At 40.0% G+C, this 20,414-nt stretch overlaps 1 protein-coding gene across 1 annotated transcript in view; it reads right to left on the bottom strand.

Moving 5' to 3' along the window:
* CCDC88C (coiled-coil domain containing 88C) overlaps positions 1-20,414 on the bottom strand; it is a 100,363-nt gene that overhangs the window by 18,166 nt on the left and 61,783 nt on the right. The window contains 9 exon segments of the mRNA XM_068400264.1: positions 2,645-2,922; positions 4,035-4,196; positions 5,394-5,582; positions 6,186-6,327; positions 7,229-7,356; positions 9,713-10,783; positions 12,245-12,382; positions 15,938-16,119; positions 18,840-18,984. Of these exon segments, the coding sequence (XP_068256365.1) occupies positions 2,645-2,922; positions 4,035-4,196; positions 5,394-5,582; positions 6,186-6,327; positions 7,229-7,356; positions 9,713-10,783; positions 12,245-12,382; positions 15,938-16,119; positions 18,840-18,984 (2,435 nt within the window).

Below are 20,414 nucleotides of genomic sequence, written 5' to 3' on the forward strand. Positions count from 1 at the left end.
AGGCACTTGGACAGAGTGCTTTTAAAAAAGATTTTCTTATACATTGTCACGGTTTAAAGCTGGGCCAGCTATTAACCAAAATCCATTTTGACTCTGATGCAATCCGTTCCTCTTTACTCCTTTTGGTTTTCACTCTTTCTGCTGCTTTGTTAAGAGAAATACTGTGGGTAGGTTAAGTGTGACAGAGAACTTTAAAAATGCTCAGCTATGATAAAAAGCATGTGGCAAAAGGAAAGATAATTACCAGCCAGCATTGGTAACATAATAATACAAGTCCCTGCAATATGTAACCCACCACAGCAGGGATTCTGTTTTTCCAGTGAGATGAGTTTTTCCAGTGTCTCTGCAGGATTAGACTTCTCCAGAGTAAGCCACAAAGAAATGCTCAAGGATCTACTCATCAGTTGTAGCTAGTAAGTTATTACCTCCTCTTAGTAATGAGCAATATGGAAAGCAATTTTAAAAAAGCAGCAAAAGAGTCCTGCCTTTCTGTGTTCACTGAGATGGTCAGCTAAACATCGCCAAGTCAAGCAACTGCTATTAATGGTAAACGATCCTAACATACTAACTCTCTTTTTCTTGCTAAGTCAAGCCCACATGTCTGTGGTTTGCTAGGTTATGACAGGCTGTTTCACTGCAGTTATACACAACCCATTACTAAATCCCCACTAATGCTAATACTATGCAGATAGAGCCAAGGAAGCTTTAATGAAGTTTGCTCAGGTGCAGAAAATATTCTGTGGCTAGAATGCATCAGAGTGAACTACACAAACCTTGGGGACCTTGGCTGTACATGGTGTTAGGAGTCCACAAACTAACTGAAGTTGCTGTGGATTTTTCTAGACCAGCTGAAGTCATAGGTTTGTACAGGAATGCAATCCTGCCTTAAGCAACAGAACTATGATTACAATGCTGTCACCAACTGAGAAAAACCAATTACCTCGGAGCTGGGACAAGCAAAACCCGTCTCTTAGACACCGCACAAGCAAATTTCTTGGCTGCACTGAGCTGCTCTGGGAAAATCTAGCAGGTGGTACATTCTAGCTGAAGTTGAAAGTGACATATTTCATGTTAGCAGTTAAATGCCTCAGAGTGGCAGAAGAAAACAGTTTTCTTACAGTCGTTTTTCTAACTTTCTCCCCTCTGCTCCCTCAGCCAGCTGAAATGCACGTAGCAGTAGCACGTGTTGGAGGGAAAACAAAACACACAAAGAGGGGCTTGCCTCTTCTTTTCTGACAGCCAAATGGAGACACAGGCTGTCCTTGGACAAATCACCTTGGTAAGTATCTTTTGAGACTGATTGGCTGAGGAGGACACTGCACTCAAAACTACCAAAATCAACCTGCTTTGAGTATGGAAAAGGCCACCATCTGCTCCCCTGCAACATCTCTCACTGGCAGCCCCATTGTGGTAACAGACAATCCAAATTGTTAATGGTGATCTGAGCACTTATCACTAGAGATAACCTGTTTTCAGAAAACCACTTTTTCCTTAGGCTAGAACTGTTTAACAATTGGTACTCATCGAGAAAAGAAAGAACCCAGCAAACTGCCTAAACACACCGCAGTATGATAATCCCAAGCAAAACCTGAATCAATGAGAACCATTAATCAGTCCGAGAGAGGCTTGGTAAGCAGGAACAGTGTCTGTGTAATCACTTACAGCTCATTTAGTTGACAGTCAAGCAGCTGTCCTGTCACACAGCCCTGGTGGATATTTTAATCACAATAGGTTTATTTCTGTACTTTATCAAGATCTACTGCACATTGTATTGCCAGCTCCTCCATCTTTGGGAAATAAAAAGTTCAGCACCAGTTCTTAGTCCATCCTCAAAGATCACCATTGAGTTCCTCTGAACCCAGCTCATGGTCTTGCACAGAAACTGAACCTAAATAGAGGTATTTTGAGGAAAATCATTGAATTGTATGAGAAAAGTCTTGAGGGGTAGGCAGAGCAGCATTTATGTCGTAGTACATTATATATTGTTCGATCCACGCACAATTGTCAGAAAGTGACAGTGACCAGAGACTAAACAATAAACAGATTACTCTGATTTCACAATTCAGTTGAAGGGTCTAAAGGAAAAGCCTTAGATTGTGAGAACTAGAAGAAAATAAATAATACATCACTGTTTCATAGCTAGCTCAATGCTGCTTCCTTCAGAGAGCCTCCTTTGTCATGAGGTTGATGCCACACACACTCTTCAGTGATTTAAATTTCTCAGGATGCATACTACTCACACACAGGTAATTACTTAGGTGACTTGCAGACCGTACCATTATGACTAGAAAAGACACCCCACACATCAGAACTGGGAGAATCTTTTTAAGGCTGCATGTTATTATAGCACAGGTCCTTAAATGTAGTAAAGCCATTTAAGCCACTTCTGCAAAGCATCCCCAAGACCCAAGCCCATGTTTACTAAATATCACCAGTCATCTGTGGTCTGTCACCTTCAGAGGTCTAAAATCTACAGTTTTGCAAATATTTTCATCTAATCTCCTAATGATAGCAAGAATGAGAAGACACTTTTTCAGGGGAACAACTTAGTGGTTTCCATTTGAAATCTGAGACCAACCTGTAAGGCTAAAATTGTAACACGGGCACATTCCTGCTACACTACACCCCTGAGCAGTGAGCGTACCTCTCACCCAGACCTTTGTGCTCCAGATCCAGGTTTTTGTGTAATGTTTTCAGGCAGCTGTGCTGGTTTATTAGCATTTCATATTCCGCAGACTGCCGTTCATGCAGTGAAGCAAGGTGTTCATGGTCCTGAAGCAATGACTCATACTCAGCTTTCAGCTGCTCCTTCTGTTTCAGTAGATTTTCATTCTCATTCTCCTTGGCTGTCTGCTGATTTTGGAGTAAAGCATTCTGGGTCATCAGTGAAGCACTCTGGGAGCTGAGGGTTGAATTTTCTACCTAAAGTTTCTCAAGTAAAAAGCATGCATTACTTATTTACACCTACTGGTACATACAATAAACATGTAGTAGCAGCTTGTATGTGTACAGAGTTAATCAAGAATGCATCCATTGCTTTGTAGACTTAAGACATCTATGGACAATTTGGCATGATTTCAGTACCTTTGCTGGTAGTATGCATCATATAAAGCCATGCTATCAGTGGTCTGAAAAGTATCAGGACAACCTCCAAACTGAAAAAAACACTGTTTTACTAGCAGAAACTCTTGAGCCTGAAGACCAAGATGAGCTGGAATACTCACAACTCAACTGCATCTCTGACAATCATGTACAAAGCCAAAGTTACCCACGTTTGTGTACAAGTAATGAAAACTTAAGTTCACCCAAACTCAACAAAATTAACTGCACCATTGTGTATGGGGGCAGCACTCCTAAAAAGTCTGATTTCAGTAGATGGGTAGTGCATTGATTTTATATGTTCCTTATATACTTCAACTGCAGGTGAGAAATAAGTAAAGACAGCAAAAAAATTACCTGTGAACATGTGAGAGGAAAACCTTGAAAAGGGAAATTCACATCAAAAAAAAAAAAAAGAGAGCTAATCCAATGTTGTCCTTTAAAACTGCTGTCTTTCTCAAGCTAAGTTTATTTTTTCAAAATTAAAGTAACAATTAAGAGTATCTGTTTTCCACCAGCAACTTTGACATTTGTGATTGGAACCCATAACTACAATGCCTCTTGGGAGCTGACTTGTGTCCTCTTCCCATTTCTTTCAGGCATGGCATTAACAGGAAAAAAAAGAGCACAGATCTTTCATTACAGAAGTGCAGCTTCTGGAATAGCACATCTGGATTTTGCTGTATTGATTTTTAAAACTCATCTCTAATAACTACCTTCTTAGCGAAGATAGCTACCAGGTATCAGCTACAGAGACAATTTCCCTCCTAACTTGGAGAAATTCAGACCTCAAACTAAGCTTCATCTTATGGGCCTTAACTTTACATCATCACATCGGCCTACTAACACAAATGTCATCTTATTAGCTGTCATCTTCTCCACACTACTATAATGAAATCCAGTCTCCTGGCACAGAGGTGCAAGGCTGTCCTGACCTGGAGTTTGGCCGTCTGTGTCTGTAGGGCAGTGTTGTGCTCCTGAAGGAAGATGTTTTGCTTCTGTAGTGTCAGGATCTGATTGTTGAAGGAGACATTCTGTGTTTCCAAGTGCTTCAGCTGTTCTTTAAGCAACTGCTTCTCAGTATGCAGGGCTGCATTCTGAAAGAGAGATGGCATTGAAGCTGTAACAGGAAGAAATGAAACAGCTGTCCTGATCATTTGGAGTCCTATCAAAGATGAGAACCAATTAGTGATGATCATTCTGCAACAAATGTGCAAAAGCAAACTCTTCCCAGCATTAAAGGAAGGTAGGACAGATGCTATACACAGGATTGATCCCTGCAATGATGTTATACAAGACATATATAGCATTGAAGTCCCATGCAGTCCTAAGAGATACCTGAGGAATTTGGTAGACTTACGTGCCATCCAGAGGGACCTGGACAAGCTTGAGAAGTGGGCCCATGTGAACCTTATGAAATTCAACAAGACCAAGTGCAAGGTCCTGCACCTGGGTCGGGGCAACCCCCAGTATCAAAACAGGCTGGGGGATGAAGGGATTGAGAGCAGCCTCACAGAGAAGGACTTGGGGGTACTGGTGGATGACAAGCTGGCCATGAGCCCGGCGATGTGCACTTGCAACCCAGAAGGCCAACCGTATCCTGGGCTACATCAAAAGAAGTGTGGCCAGCAGACCGATGGAGGTGATTCTCCCCTTCTACTCCACTCTTGTGAGACCCCACCTGGAGTACTGCACCCAGCTATGGAGCCCTCAGCACAGGAAAGACATGAACCTATTAGAGTGGGTCCAGAGGAGGGCCACAAAAAACGATCAGATGGATGAAACACCTCTCCTATGAAGAAAGGCTGAAAGAGGTGGGGTTGTTCAGCCTGGAGAAGAGAAGGCTCTGGGGAGACCTTATAGCAGCCTTTCAGGGGGCTTATAAGAATCATGGGGACAAACTTTTTAGTAGGGCCTGTCAAAACAGGACAGAGGGTAATGGTTTTAAACTAAAAGAACGTAGATTCAGACTAGATGTAAGGAAGAAATTTTTTACGATGAGGGTGGTGAAACACTGGCACAGGTTGCCCACAGAGGTGGTAGATGCCCCATCCCTGGAAACATTCAAGGTCAGGTTGGACAGGTCTCTGAGCAACCTGATGTAGTTAAAGATGTCCCTGCTCATTGCAGCAGAGTTGGACTAGATGACCTTTAAAGGTCCCTTCCAACCCAACCATTCTACGATTCTGAAACCCACCAGATTCCTATAAGCTCAAAAATCTAGTTCCCAGCAAACCACTCATGATCGCAAGTGAAGTCTGAGGGATAACAGGAAATAGAAGGAGAAGGCTTACATTCCTTTCCAGTTCAATTGCCCTGTCCTTCAGTTTCAGCAGCTCCATGGTAGCTTCTCTGTGTCCTGTTTCCAATTTCTCATTCATTTGGTGGTTGGGTATGAGTTTCTCTGCAGAATACCTCAGTGACTTCTGAGCATACTGCCCATCCTGTTGAGTCTGCTTAAGTGCATCAAAGTCCTTCTTTACCTGCAAAGCCAACAAGCAACAACCTTCAACACTGATTTAACAGTGGGATTTTATATTAGTAATAATGGGATATGCAGTTCCTCTCTGGCACTGTAGGGACTTTAAGGGATTCAAGAACCATTACCCTGACTTCACAGATGGGGAAGCTAAGACACAGGACAGGTGGAGGAATACATGTGTCTCGGCCTCCAGTCAGGTGCCCTTTGACTCAAGCTCACTGTCACCTAACAAACAGGCTGTTCTTAGGCGAGATGTTGCAACTGCAGTCTTCCTCAGTCTGTGCTTTCACTAAACAAGGCAGAAGAACACCACCATAGCTATGAAAAAAACTATGAGAAAACAAGATCTGCAAATAATAATTATGTAAAAAAAACCTCCTGCTGTTGGACTGGGAAGTCCAACAATTTTGCTGAAATTGGTGCCATTATATAGAAAGGGATAATACAAAGCATTCCAGTCAAAAAAGGTTTTTGGGAACTGAGTGTATGTGGGGGAAGGGGCGGGGGGGAAGTAGAGATAACTTGTTCTTGCTGAATTAAAAAAAGCAGCATATGAATGTGCAGAACCACATTCTGAACAATTAAAATTCAGTTAACCTCTTACCATATTTAGATCATTCTGTAACTGCTGGTTCAACTTCAGAGAGTCTTCCACTTGAGCTTCCAGCATTGCAATCTTTTCCTCTTTCACAGCTAGTGTTGCTTTTAGCGCTGATTCTGTTTTGCTCTCCAGAATCTTGTATTTTCTGAAAGACAGGAGCATAGCCTTCCAATGTCTGCCACCAGGATACAAGCCACCATCTATACAGGAGACTTCTCCTTCACCTATTCTGCATCTCACGACGTGTTACACTACATGTGTGTGCTTCTTCAGGAAAATGATTTCTTCTACTGCCACAGATTACTACTGATATATTATAGCTGGGGAACCTGCTTTTGGAAATTCCAATCAATTTTAATAGAGGTAAGACCAGCATGGTTCTACAGAAATATCCAAAAGCTACATAGCTTAAAATAAGTTTTTCTATTTTTTCCCCAATTACTCTACAGAAATTTATTCTCATGGCTCTTTTGCATATTCTTGACAAAGAGAAAAATCTGCAGTAGACTCGAAACGAGACAGGTATGTTTCTCTAATTAGGTCTTACCAAGAGGCCTATATACAAATGGGTTGTTGGGGTTTCTTTGTTCATTACTAAAGGACTTGCAAAGGAATTCTTTGCAATCAGAAATTTCTTAGACAACATCTATGTTTATGTTAACAGGTGGTTGGATCATCAATTACATGCAGTAATGACAGACACTGTCTAATAGACACTATTCTTATTTGTAAAGAGAATATGAGGATGCATACACACTGAAATAGCAACCCAGCTACTCTACTGGGGAGTCAAAAGGGGGACTGTAGTAACACTGGCTAGCATGGAGAGAGGAAATGGCATTTCTTCCTTCCATCTAAGACAAAGTTTTGCAAAGTTTGCAATATACTGCCAAGCTTGCTATAGGAAAATAAGCTTTATGTCCAAAATTGGTAAGGGTAACTGAGTGAGACAAATGAGAACCAAAAAGAAAGGCAAAGGGCTTGAGTTAGGCTGAGGAGAAGCCTGTAGAGTCAAAAGAATGACTAAGAGAGCTCAGTTTCCTTACATGTCATCATTGCCATTGTCATCCTGTAGCAGCAGCTCTTTGTTCAATCCTATCTTCTCCAGTTCCTGGCTTAGTTTGTCCAGCTCACTAGACAACTGTTGACTCTTCAGCTTCTCCAGGACCAAATCCTGTAACAGCACTAACATGATTAGTTGCTGTGCAAAGGGTGGTGATAATTATCCAGCATTATAGATTTTTTTTTTTTTAAAGTACTGAAAAAGTCATTGGATAAAATCCTAGTTCCAAGAAGGTCAGCTACAATTCTTCATCAGTGACAGCTGAGCACAGAACTAAACCGATTGCTTTTATTTATAGTTTACTTGGAATAAATCTGAAGAATGCTTCTTTTGGCCTTTGTCTCACTCACTGAATTACTTCTGCCAATACTGGCATCCTGCCCTACTGCCAAAAGAGGGAATGTGTGCAGGCCAGGAGCGATCCTGCCCTTGTGCCACAGAAGGGATGTGTGCAGGTCAGGGGACACCAGCAGAGGCCGTTCCCACCTCTCAGCCAGGACAAAAGGCCCTGCTGAAAGCCCAGCCAACACTGGCACACACACAGAGGAGCGACAGGACTTCAGTATGGTAGTTTCCTGAGATAATATGGTTAAGATGTTATTACCAAGGCACTTAATAATAGTGCAGTTTCACTACTGACTCTGAGTTTCCGACATACATATGGTAAATTACTGCCAAAATGAAAAAAGCATAATTACATTGTCATGGTAAGAGACAGGGCAGCTCTGGAGACTACAGAGCTTGGTCACTTATTCTAGTATCTACTGGCTCATTCTGGTTTCATTTAGGATTCTTTGGAAGAAACTTAAGTAGAACCAGACAAGGAAGTCATATAAGGAGGGATTTGATGGAGTTGTACCAGAAGGTATACTGGGACAATGCTTTGCTGTTATGCCAGTAAAGTGGTCTGTGAGGAAATGGCTTGAGAAGACATAATACCAGCCTGCATGTTTAAAAAGGACAAATCATTTTTGGTGCATAGCCAGCTTCAAAGATTCTTACCATTCAAAATTCTCTGAAATGCACATATACCATAGAGAATTATGTTGCTCATGTTTCTGCTCAAAAGTTTTCTTAAACAAGGCATGAGGAAAGAACAAAGTTACTGAAACACTTCAAGTACACAAAAAAAATTATCAAACAGAAGCAAGAACAAAATTTTAAAACCCCCACTTTGTTAAACATAAACTGTAGGTATTCAATAGTCCTCTGATATCACAATTGCAGCCACATATTCATTCACGTGGCAAGGGAAAAAAAGGTAAGGTAAAGGTCAGTGCCAGTCCAGTGCCAGGTCTGTAAACAGGTCACTGCAACATCCATGAACTCCTTCTATAGAATCTATAGAATGTAACTAAGGAAAAGAAGATATGCTTCTGTACGGGTCTGCACCACTGGAAATTTGCAGAAGTCTGAGAAGGGAACGACTGAAAAGAAGCCTTCTCAGAAATGCTATTTTATTTATTTTTAAGGAAAGTTGGATAGAAACACAACTTGGAACTGTTGCAAATGTTTCTCATGAACGTTTTTCCCTCCTCAAAATTACACTAAAGCTTCAGAAACTAAAATAAAACTAAATCTTCAAGTAAGTAATTGCTTACTGCATTAGTCTTGCTGAACTTATTTATTTCACTGAGCTACCGCAGCATTGACCGTTTTCCTTTGAATGTTCTTTCACAGGAAATCCTGTTTCCAGCAGGACAACAGCAGCTGGGGCAGGCAATGAGAGCAAGTTGCAGTAACCTGAATCTTCTTATAAGCCACTTATAAGTGTCAGGTTCTAGCACACACATCACTAGTTTGCCAATGTACTACTGCTAACTGTGTATTTTTAAAAGATGACTACTACGAAAAGTGTGATTACTGCATTCTGCAGTGGAGAGGGGTGCTGGAACAAATCACTGCTGCTTAACAACGGAGCTACTCAGCATGCTCTCACTCTGCATGGAAGCTTTTGCAGAAAAATGCTGCAGGCAGTTGTAAAGCAAAAACTTGGTGCCGCTCTTATTGAAAGGGTCGGGTCGGTCATCTGGGATGGTTCTTGTCTTAGCTAAGTCTGTTTTAGAACAGGGATGTTAATGTGTCCTCAACAAGTGCTCTAATTTCTAGGCTTAAGAGTCAATCTCCCCAGCTGGAGCTCTCATGTTAAGACAACAATTTTGTGGTCATCGGGATAGAGAAAGTATCAAAGTCTTTGGTTTACAGCTACCACCTGGGGAGCTGTGTTAAAACTCTATTCTGCATGAAAAAAAATATGTCATTTGGAGACACTGTGTTTGTGGACACAAAGTGGTACATCGCAGTTTTTGGCAGGTTCCACTTTCCAAGGCAACACTATCCAGTGATGTCTGTTAAGGCTGTGAAGATCTCCTAGCTTATGTATGGGACAGATGTCTCCCCTTGGTACTTCATAGAGCTGAAATAAAAGATAGCATTGTATTGAAACCAGTAGTAGTATTTTGCTTACCTCTCTCAATGTAGCTAGTGTTCTTTTATCAATTGTAACTTGCTTTATGAGATCTTTATTGTCCTTTTCAAATTCTTTCAGCTTATTAGATGAATCTCTGAATCGAGCAATTTCCTTTTCTAGTGTCTTGTTTTCCTTCTCAGCAACTGCCAACTTCATTGTACTATCATCCAAAATAGCATCTTTCAGCTCCACTTGCTGCCAAAGCCGTTTTGTTTCTTTCTCTAGCATTTTTTTATCTTTCTCAAGCTGAGACATTTCTTGTTCCAGGGCTTTGTTCTCCTTTTCTAACCTCTCTAGCTTTTTGGCAGAAATCTTTATCTCCTCAAGGTTTCTCTGGAGGACCTGATTTTCACTCTCCATTTCCTGTACTTCTTTTTCTAACTCCTGGATCTTTTTGCTGCTGTTCTCCACGATTTGCTGAAGTCTCTGGTTTTCAGAGTTGACACTCTGATAGCTTAGCTCCAGCCTCTCTGATTTCTTGCTCATTGCTTTTAACATTTCCACAGTCTTTCTTAAGTCCTCTTTCTCCTTCTCCAAATCTTTATTTTCTGCTTCTATTTGTGCCATTTTTGTGCTGGTAAATCTCATGGTCTCCACCACTCTCCTAAGCTCCAGATTTTCTTCGTCCAATTGCTTGTTGTCTCTTTCCAGGTCCCCAAGCCGGATGGAAATATTCTGCAACGTGTCCAGAGATTTTCTTAGCTTCCTATTTTCCACTTCCAGATCCCCATTCTCCTGCTCGAGAACTTCCACTTTCTCTGTCACTATTTTCATTGCTGCTGCCTTCTTTGTGAGCTGTTCATTCTCCCTCTCCAGCCGATGGAGCTCTTTTTCCATTTCTTCCATTCTTTCCACTTTTTCTTTAACCTGGTCAAAATCCTTTTGCAATTGTTTCTTCTCAAATTCCAGCTTGCTCAGTTTGCTACTAGTCTCTGTAACTGTTTCATGAAGGACCTTGTTCTCTTTTTCAATATCTTTTACTCTTGCCTCACTGCTCACTTGAGATCTTTGTCTCAGGGATAAGACAACTTGATTAAGGTGATAATTTTCTTGTTTGAGGTCCTTTATCTGCATAAACAACAAAAAAGTCATGCAAACGTTTACTCATCTACCTTATGAAGTGTAGTATAAATTAGTCCTGAAGCAGACAGATTGTTAACAAACCCATGTCCGTTTAATCCAAGACAAATTTCTCAACAGCTTTCCCTGACTAAAACCAACAATCCAAACTAATGAAAAAAATTGTTACCTCTAATCTGTGATACTAACAAATTAAAAATAGTGCTATATTCCTGCCACCAGCTAAGAAGGGTCAAGGCATAAGGAGAAAGTAGACAGGTGACCTTCAGAGAACACCTTGGAGAAGATGCTTTATCAGGAATCATTCCTATAAAGGGTATCTTTCTGTCTAGGTTTACATTCATCTTTGGGATCTGAAGACACAAATTATCTCTGATGAGGCATCAAACTCTAAAATGTTTGAAAATTTATAGCAGTTATAGATCTCATTAAGGACACACTTTCTGTAAGAACAGTACACTTACCCCACTGGTCAAATTTCAGCTGAAGCAATTGTGATTTAGACTGCAATTTGCATTTGATTCTTATCTAGCCAACATCCACAGAAATCAAAAAGGACTTAGACCTGAAAAAAATCAGAATCTGCCCTTTTCTGACAATTGAGGATACTTCTGGTTTTACTTCCTGCCCTACCTGAGAAGCATTCATTAATTCTTACCGCAAATTGTATGTATTCTAACTGAAATGTATGACTTTGGTGGTAAAGTGCAGTTTCCCAGGGAGAGGTCTGGGTAAGAATCCTTCAAGATGAAAAGCACTACACAAATAAGACATTTTGTTGTTTGATCTTCACCTCACAAAACTTGCAGTAGATTTTAATACAGGTTGAAAATACACAGACCAGTCTCCAATGATGCGCATCTGTATTTTCTTCATAGTCAAATTAATACAGATGATACCTTGCACGAACCTATAAAAGGATAGTTTCAAGGCATTGTACGTGAACTGCAGCACAGTAGTAAAAGCTGAAGGGTGTTTAAAATATCAATCCAGAAGACAGATGCTTTCTCAGCATCTTTTTAAAATAGAGCAAAAAAGGTGGGCTGACTAAAAAAACCTAACCAAACCAATCAGGACATACAGCTGGCAGAATACCAATCTTCTGCAATAAAACGGGGTTTTATTTGCACATCCTAAGACCAGTTGGTATCCCATTTAGTAAGATTCAGGGCTTTTTTCCCCCCAAAGAGGGAAGCTCTGTCCTTACAACAGCCTGAAGATCCTCCTATGATAACAGGAACAGCAGCTAGCAAAACATGCTGGGCTTTTTTTTTTTTTTTTTTTTTTTTTGCTTGAAGAAGCCTTTTACCTACATTTGAACAAGTTCAGCCTGCACTTAATAGCTCTCAAATTGCCCTGTATCCCTGAGAGAACCAGATGCAATAACTGGCATCAGTAAATTACCACTACTGAGCGCGTGCTTTTATATGACATTTGTGAAGTTTACACCTGTCTGTCTTTGTCAGCTTTTAGAGTTTCCATGACGACTTGTAGCTGTTCTTTATCTTTTATCAGCTCCTCGCTTAAGGTCTCCAGATCTTGATTACTTTGCTTCTCTTTTTCAATTTGATTTTGCAACTTCTCAATCTGTGTGGAGAGAACACGCCAAAACACATCAGCCACAGCTTGACACAATGACTTTAAGCTTTAAGTTATTCTAAAGACCAGACAGGAATGAGATGGGGACTATGGCTGAAAGATGTAATCCTTCCCTTCTGCAGTTTGCCAGTCTCAGAGGGAAACTGACTGTTTTTTCTCAGAGTGCCAAGAATCTCCTTCATGCCTAAGATCAAAGCATATAAGGTACAGCAGCAAGAAATGCTTCATCTCCCTGCCTGAATGCCCTGTTATGCTCCTGTCATCAGTGATTAAGTTTCTGGTGCTCACCTTTCTGAGGGAATTGCCTCTTTCTTCTAGCCTTTCCATCACTGATGGCCTTAATCTACCAGTGAATGCAGAGAAAGTTAAGACAATTCAGTGAGCAACAGAATTAAAAAAAAAAAAAAAAAAAATCAGGAACAGAGGAAAAGCACTGGAGTTTCCAAGTTCACCTTCCGTCTCCCTGGGCTCTGTTGGCCCTCTGTTTTTCCCAGCAGGTGACAATACTGGATTTGACAGGTTTGTGAATACAATGAACAATGTCTTCTTACTCCCTCCTTTTGAAAGCTGTACTCATAATGCACTAAGCACTGAAAAGCAGTAGCTCTTCAGTATTTAGAAGCAAGAGGTTGAGAGAGCTAGGCTCCCCAAGTCAGGAAGTATTCCTTTTTATGCTTATGAAGTACTGTGAGCACCTACAGCTTTGCACCAGTATCAGCTCATTTTTTTTTTGTGTTGGTATTATGAACTTTGCCAATAGTGAAAATGTCAATGAAAAAGGTATTAACAGTAATTCTTACAAAGTGGGAAATAGCTGGAGGCTGGGCTCTGCCTGTGTCAACATGTCCCTTATTACAGGAAGTGTTTAAACAAGCAGAGGCTGCCCAGATTGGAGATAAGGGCTTAACAGTTAGAAATGTAACCATGTTAAGGTTCATTGGTCTCAAAGGAGCTGTTCAGAGAAAGGTGGAACAAACTCAGTAACTCAGACATAGCTGGTCTTCATTAGCACCTCCCAGAAAACTGGAGGCCAGTAAGAAACTACTGTTTACAGCTTGTTTCAGTCCAAGAAGTCAGGAATGCAGAGAAAAAAAGATAGGTACTTGGACTACTGCTACTTGACTGTGCCTGAAAGGAGGGTTTTCTATTATTCACTCCTCTGAAAACCTTGCAAGAAAGGAAAAAAAGATACGTACGTGGCTTTTCCTTCATATCATCTCCTCTTGTACTATCTGCATAATCCTGTTCTGGCTACATGATCCTTCCAAGCACTACATCAGTAGCTAGCCAAGCATACTCGAACAACAATTTTTGAAAGTGTCAGACAGTGGATGAAATCTGACTCTAGTTAAACAACTTTAGGAAGGCAAGATTTTACTATGGGTATCTCAGGAAGGTCACAAAAAAAACCCCCGCAGGCACACAACATCTGAGAAAAACACTTCTTTATCTCTTGTCCTGTGACTTTATACATGCTTGTCTTTAACAGTCCTTAAGAACTGCTTGTCTTTAACAGTCCTTAAGAACTGCTGTTCTCTCCTCTCTGCCTCCTGTAGTAACCATTCTGCAATGAATCCGCGATACTTCCCCTATTATCCCCCTTTCCCCTAGCACACACCCCTGTGGACATGCATACCCTCTAATTAAGCGGATACATGTGTGAGAGAAATACAAAAACACATTAGAGAAAGAGAAGATTAATAAAAAACACAAATTCAAACAGCTCAAATCAAGATTATTTACATATCATGTATCAGGTCTCTGTGCACTGAGAGACAACTGTATGTCTGGCACAGACTACAGAATACTGTCTAGTACCGTTTTTTCCCCAGATCTCCCTGAATAGGAGGTGAAGTCCATCCACAGCTTGACTGGCCTGTGGTATTCAGTCAACAGCTCCCATCATATTCTGTGTTTCTCTGGTGAAGAGTTCATGCATTTCAATTACTCTTAATAGTAGTACTTTTACCTGCCATTTTTCCCCTCATTGGTCTGATGCATACAGTGCCCCCCTTTCACCACGCAGGCATTCCCCACTACTGGTTTTTGCCTTATTTAACTACCAGACCTGTAGGTGACCCCACCATGTCAATGCATTCATCATCATCAAAAACCTCAGACTAATTCTGGAATCACAGCTGTTGGCACCAATACAGTGCCATAACAAGAGGTGCCCACAGGAATGTGCCTGGGGCAAAGCCAAAGGTTAACCACAGTTGTTCAAGGGACTTAAATTGCTGCACACCACAGGTATCTGCTGAGTGCTTTATATGCCTTGATCTCAAATTTTAAGCATGTAAATTAGAGCTGGAGTGAATTACTCATACACAACAGGTCATAAATAGGAGTGGGGAAGGAGGAGTACAATGAACTGAACTTTTGCAGTTTTCCTTGTTCACAGAATAAAGCCAAGAAACAGAACTGTTCTCTCAACCTGGCAAAAGAACCTCTCCAGAAGATGGAGTGATCCAGTGATGGATACCTGTTCTCCTTGGCAGAGAAACCGGCACTCTGCTAGTTACAATCTGGTAATCCATAACCAGCATTTCATATCCCGATTCTTTCTCCCCTTGTCCTTTAAAACATTCAGTTAGTCCATAAGCAGGCCCGAGAGGATGGAAATCTTTGTATCAGTGTCTCACACACACAGGTTACAGCAGCAATGGGAAAAGGAGAAGTGAGCCTTATATTCTGGATAACTTAGCAAAGGTAGGAATGTGGAAAAAACTGACATGGAAATTTTTTATATTCAGACTAGCAAGCACCCTCTTTCCCCACTGGCACTTGGCTCAGAGTTCAGGATGCAAGTTACCAGCCAGACAAAAATAAACCTAGTGGTTGGAGGTGAACTGAGCACTGTGTTTCGCAAGGACAAGCACTGAGCTGGCATTTGAGCTAAATGAAACCACAGTTAATAATAGAGTGTAACATGCATATATATAAAAATAAATTTTAAAAGTGATGACCTGCGTGTTTGTTACAAAGATTAAAAGAACACAGATCTTCAGAGAGAAGGAGACAATAGAGAACTTCTAATAGCCAAAAGGACAAGACAAAGAGAAAGAGCTGATCCAGGACTACAGACAGCAAAAAAGACTTATTTAAAAATATACTAACCTGAATTCACCTGTGTGATTTACTTGACTTACATGGAAGCAATATTAAAACTTTCAAACAAAATCTTTCAGTGTGGCCACAGCTTCCTTGCCTAGTAGTGACTGCCATCAGACAACTAAAAGGGACACAATCAACAGTACAATCTGACAGAATCTGACAGGGGCAAATGAGCACTGAAAGACAGCTTTTATGAAGCAGGAACAGTCACTTTTGCTTACAATGACACACCTAAGTAGACAGTGAAGGAGAAGGCAATAGAATACACTAATGTTAGCACGCCATTAAACAGACAGGCCCAAAAACATGCCGAGTCTTCTGGGGAAGATGGGTGAATTCCCTGCAATCCCTTATCATTCAAGAATGTCGTACAGCCCTGTGCGCACCATGTTTAAAAACTGAAGAGCTCTGTTCCCGGGAGCAAATTACCTTTTTGCTAAGCTGTTGATTTTCCTTTTCCAGTTCCACAAACTTTAGGCTGCTCTCTCTGGAGGTCAAGGAGGCATCTCTCAGCTCTTGAATTGTGTTCTGCAAGCTCTGATTATCCTTCTCTAGCTTCAGTATGCGACTCGAAGCACATTCATTCAACTCAAACACAAAGGACTTTCTGGCTGTTGAAACACGAGAATCAGAAGGTAGTACTAACCAATTCACAAACATCTCCCTTCCTAGGTCCTTAAGATTCACTTGTATGAAGATAATTGCAGTCAGATCCTTATCATTTCAGCTTGACTGCTAAGTAAACACTGTTAAAAACAGAACCCATTTTCACAGATAACAAATTAAGACATTTAATAAGTAGGGAAGTATCTGAACAGATAACAATGTTAAAAGTTACTTACTTTCCTAGCTCTTCTTAAAGTTGCTTTAGCCATGTTAGTAGCATGTTTAAGGTTAGTAGCAAAATATACTTTGATACCCTTTCGTATTTTCATCAGAGGAAATAAATTGAGGCAGAAAGTAAACCACTGAAGTGTCTGCTAAAACAGCAAGATGCTGCACTTCCAAAAGCTAGTGAAAACTTAGGTATGCAATCATATTTAGTCACGGAAAAGAATCTTACAAAAGTGAGTTCCAGTGCTTATCTTCATAGCTACTGCCTCAAGAAAATGCTGAATAAGGAAGAATATTTTATTACCGGTACAGGACATCCATAAGAATGTTGATCATACAGAAGTGTCTGAAGTTGAAATCTCAGAACTAATGAAATCTATGCAAGTTTTACAACGAGATGTTATTTTACTCTAAATGTTTGTAGATCAAGTCTCACTTCCTCTCTGCCTTAAAATCCAGCACCAAAGCCTCACTGTTCACTTCATTTCTCTGCTCAGCATCTGAATAATTGTAAGAGCAACCCTCTGTTTCACATGGAATAATTGCTACCCTTCACCTCAAAAACACATTTCACATGAAACTTTCTTTAGCATTGCCTTTAAGTCTCAGAAAATTATTCACTCCTGCTAAATAATCAGCACTATTACATACAGCACCCTGAGTACTTTAGAACAGGCAAGTTTCTGACAATGGTAAAATCCCATTTGTCTCTTTTATGAAGCATCACCTGGAGAGTTTTGGTCAAATGAAGACTCAAATAGTAAACATTAGTTAAACACTCCAGTTGAGTTCTGTCCTGAAGCAAAGCCCATCTAAATGACTTTTTCCCATGTTTATTTTTTAAATTATTTTGAATGAAATATTCCAAATTAGCAGGTAAAATCTTCTGCTATCTGCCACCCTGGCAGACTCAAGCTGAAATCCAGCAACAGGAGGTTTTCCAGAAGAGCTTTGCAGACTGACTCTATTTGTACAAACAAGCTGTATTCAGAACAGCAACATGCATTGAAATGGAACTTCTTAAAGAGAATTCTTGTAAAAGTAGGACAGCACTTCTGCAAAATAATTTAAAGTTTCAAAGTCTAATGTTCTTAGTATTTTTAAAATCAGGCTTCCTTCACTGATTTTTTCCCCCGACTGAATACAAAAGATTACTGATGTTCTCGGTTCCTCTTACTCTCTTTTTCTTTGGTTAATCAGAGGGGTTCTGGAGCTCCAGTGCTGAAACACTAAGCATCAGTGCAGTGAAGGAATCTCACCTTTTTAAACTTTTTTTTTAAACCACTGTTGAGCAAACTTTGAAAGTTATGTTTGACAGAAATGAATAAATAAGAGATAACATAACAAAACTAGCACGCTTCCTTCTATTACATCACTAGTGAAACCAAATCAGGAAGGGGGCAAAATGCTATTTGAAACAAGCCAGAAAATTAGGTAATTCTAAATTTTCCTGAAATACTCTTTACCCAAATTTGTAAGTTTTGAGAGAACTGTGTTTTTTCCCCACTAATATAATAAGCAATATCCTTGATTGCACATAAGGAGGAATAGAGTGCCATTCACTTCTCAGACTAAGGTAAACCTGCTTTGCAAGATTATTAATTAAAAGTAACAATTAATGAGCCATTAATCTTAGTAAAGAGAACTCAGATACTAGACAGCAAGTAGGTTTGAGAATTGGTGTCAGGAACACAGTTATTTTACAAAACAAAGCTATTCTTCTAGACAGCTTTACTGAGAACTGAACATCTGCTTACTCCAATTTATTCCTTTGTCTTCAAGTTAAACTGTTGCTGGTACACAAAGCCAAACATGCAAGTCTTAGCAGAATCAGGTGAATAATCAATAAAAGTCGACGATTAAACTTCATGAAGTAGCTTACATTTCCCAAGTTCCATTTAGCATTGTTATTTAGGCTGGTATTATAGACAAAATGAATGTTAGACACACAAACTTCCTTAGTGGAGGAAGCATTAGTTATGTTTGTGATAGTTATGGAAATCAAATCAACCATTCAAAAAAAAAAATCAGCCAGTTATTTTAACTGTACACATTTTTCAGTATCTAGTAAAAATAAATGACTTCAGCATACACTACTTCCTGGGATTTACAGACCAGCTAATTGTCTGTACTAATTGTACTAAAGAATACTAAAGATCACAGACTCCTCCCAGCCATTCAGTTCGAAATATCCAGTGTTTGGTGTGACATTTCTGCTCTGTCATTTACAAAGCTTTCTTTTTTTACCATTTTACTTAAAAATCACTGTCTCAGTGACAAACAAAACAAAAGGAAAACATTTTAATGCTTTCAAAAATGAAATAAACTAGAAGGAATACATTTTAGAAGTTCCAAAAAACTAAGTTCTAAGTCAAATGGCTAAATGAGGGAAGTTCTGCAAGCTTGGACTCAACTTCTGTTCCCGTCTCAGTCAACAAACCTGTCTACTCTGAAAGACACCACAAACACAACAACAGTCACTCCAGATGGTACTCACTATCTGCAAGATCCGTGTTTTTAGACAGTTGTTCTAGTTCCCAGCCTAGGTGTGCAGACTCGTTCATGCTCTGTTTCTGTGCAATCTCCAAGACCATATTCTCCTCCAGCAGCTCTTCAATTCTCTTCTTGTCTGTGTCTCGGTCCTGTGCAAGATATACATGAATGAAAATGCATAATCAGCTTATCTGTAAGATTGTTCTGTCAGTTGAACTGCTACAAGCACAACACACATTGAGGGTAGAAGAATCTCCTTAAACACTATTCTTTTATATTAAAATACATGTACAGCATTAAATGTTTGCTGTGGGCTACCATATGTGTCACAGAATGCAGTGCAGAGACACCCAGCTGGCCCTGTTTAGAGTCAGCTCAGATCCATGATACACTTGGGAGGGAGGCTGACTGGAGTGAGAACATACTGGGTGATGACAGGGCCAGTACAAGCCAGGGCTAGTAAGGCAGGCTGGATTCAAGCTGTCTCCAGAGCTAAGCTCTTCAAAAACATGTAGAATCATGCATGCACTGACACACTGGAGACTCTGCAGATATAACTTTGAATTCTACTGGGCTTCTTCAACTCATCACATCAAATTTGGATCCAGTCATGTGGATCAGCAAGTAACATCAGCCTCGTTAACTGGGTTTTAAAATATCCAGAAAACAGATCTGGAGAATGAATCTACCATTGCTTCTTGTGATTATTTTGGCTATTTGCATTTGTGGGAGGTGAAGTGATGCCTCCAAGGATCCCAAATTTTCAGAAAGCATTACCCAAAAATTCATCAAGTCACCCAGAAAAGCATCATTCAAAATCACCAGCCACTTTGGCAAAGCTGGAGCATGATAGAACCCTTATAATGCCCTAACTCGGTCATTAAACATAACTCCACACAGCACCCTCAACATCTTTGTTTCCAACAGACCTTGTTGAAAACCCTAGACAGTCAAACCCACAAGAATTCAAAACACAGTGGGATAAGAGGAGGACTGTTAAGTAAAATACAAGATATGAAAGAGTACTTATTATTTCTAGTGGGATTATAAAATCCAATGTTGCTTTTTGTTTGTAGACAATGATCTTCCACTTCTTACTTTCCTTGTCTATGAAAAGCCATAAGCCACATCTCTTATTTACACAGAAATAAATTTTGGAATTTTGTATCTTTTACAGTGGTAATGGATTCTTAAAGTCACTGTAATAGCTGGGGGGTTTGTTTCCAACAAGAAAGATAATTTAATTTACTACAGTAGATTTCATTTCCTATATCTAAGAGATTTCTACTTAACTGAGATTTTAGTATCTCTGTTATTAATACGTGTGAAAGCAATCTGTATTTAAAAATTGTGATATATCTTCTTGCATAAAATCAAATTCAGTCTCACACAAAGAAGCACTGGCAATACTTACACTTTTAGCATTATTTCAAGAATTCGTGTACACAAAGTTCAAACTAAAGACCTCTTTAAAAGCACTGTTGTTTTATTTGCCTGTCTCCACTAGTTTCTGTGACATGAATCTGTGACCTAGCATAGAAACAGAAGTTCAAAAAATTAGCATAATGAAGAAGAGAGG

The sequence above is a fragment of the Nyctibius grandis genome, chromosome 4, assembly GCF_013368605.1.
Source record: "Nyctibius grandis isolate bNycGra1 chromosome 4, bNycGra1.pri, whole genome shotgun sequence".
Taxonomy (NCBI): Eukaryota; Metazoa; Chordata; class Aves; order Nyctibiiformes; family Nyctibiidae; genus Nyctibius; species Nyctibius grandis.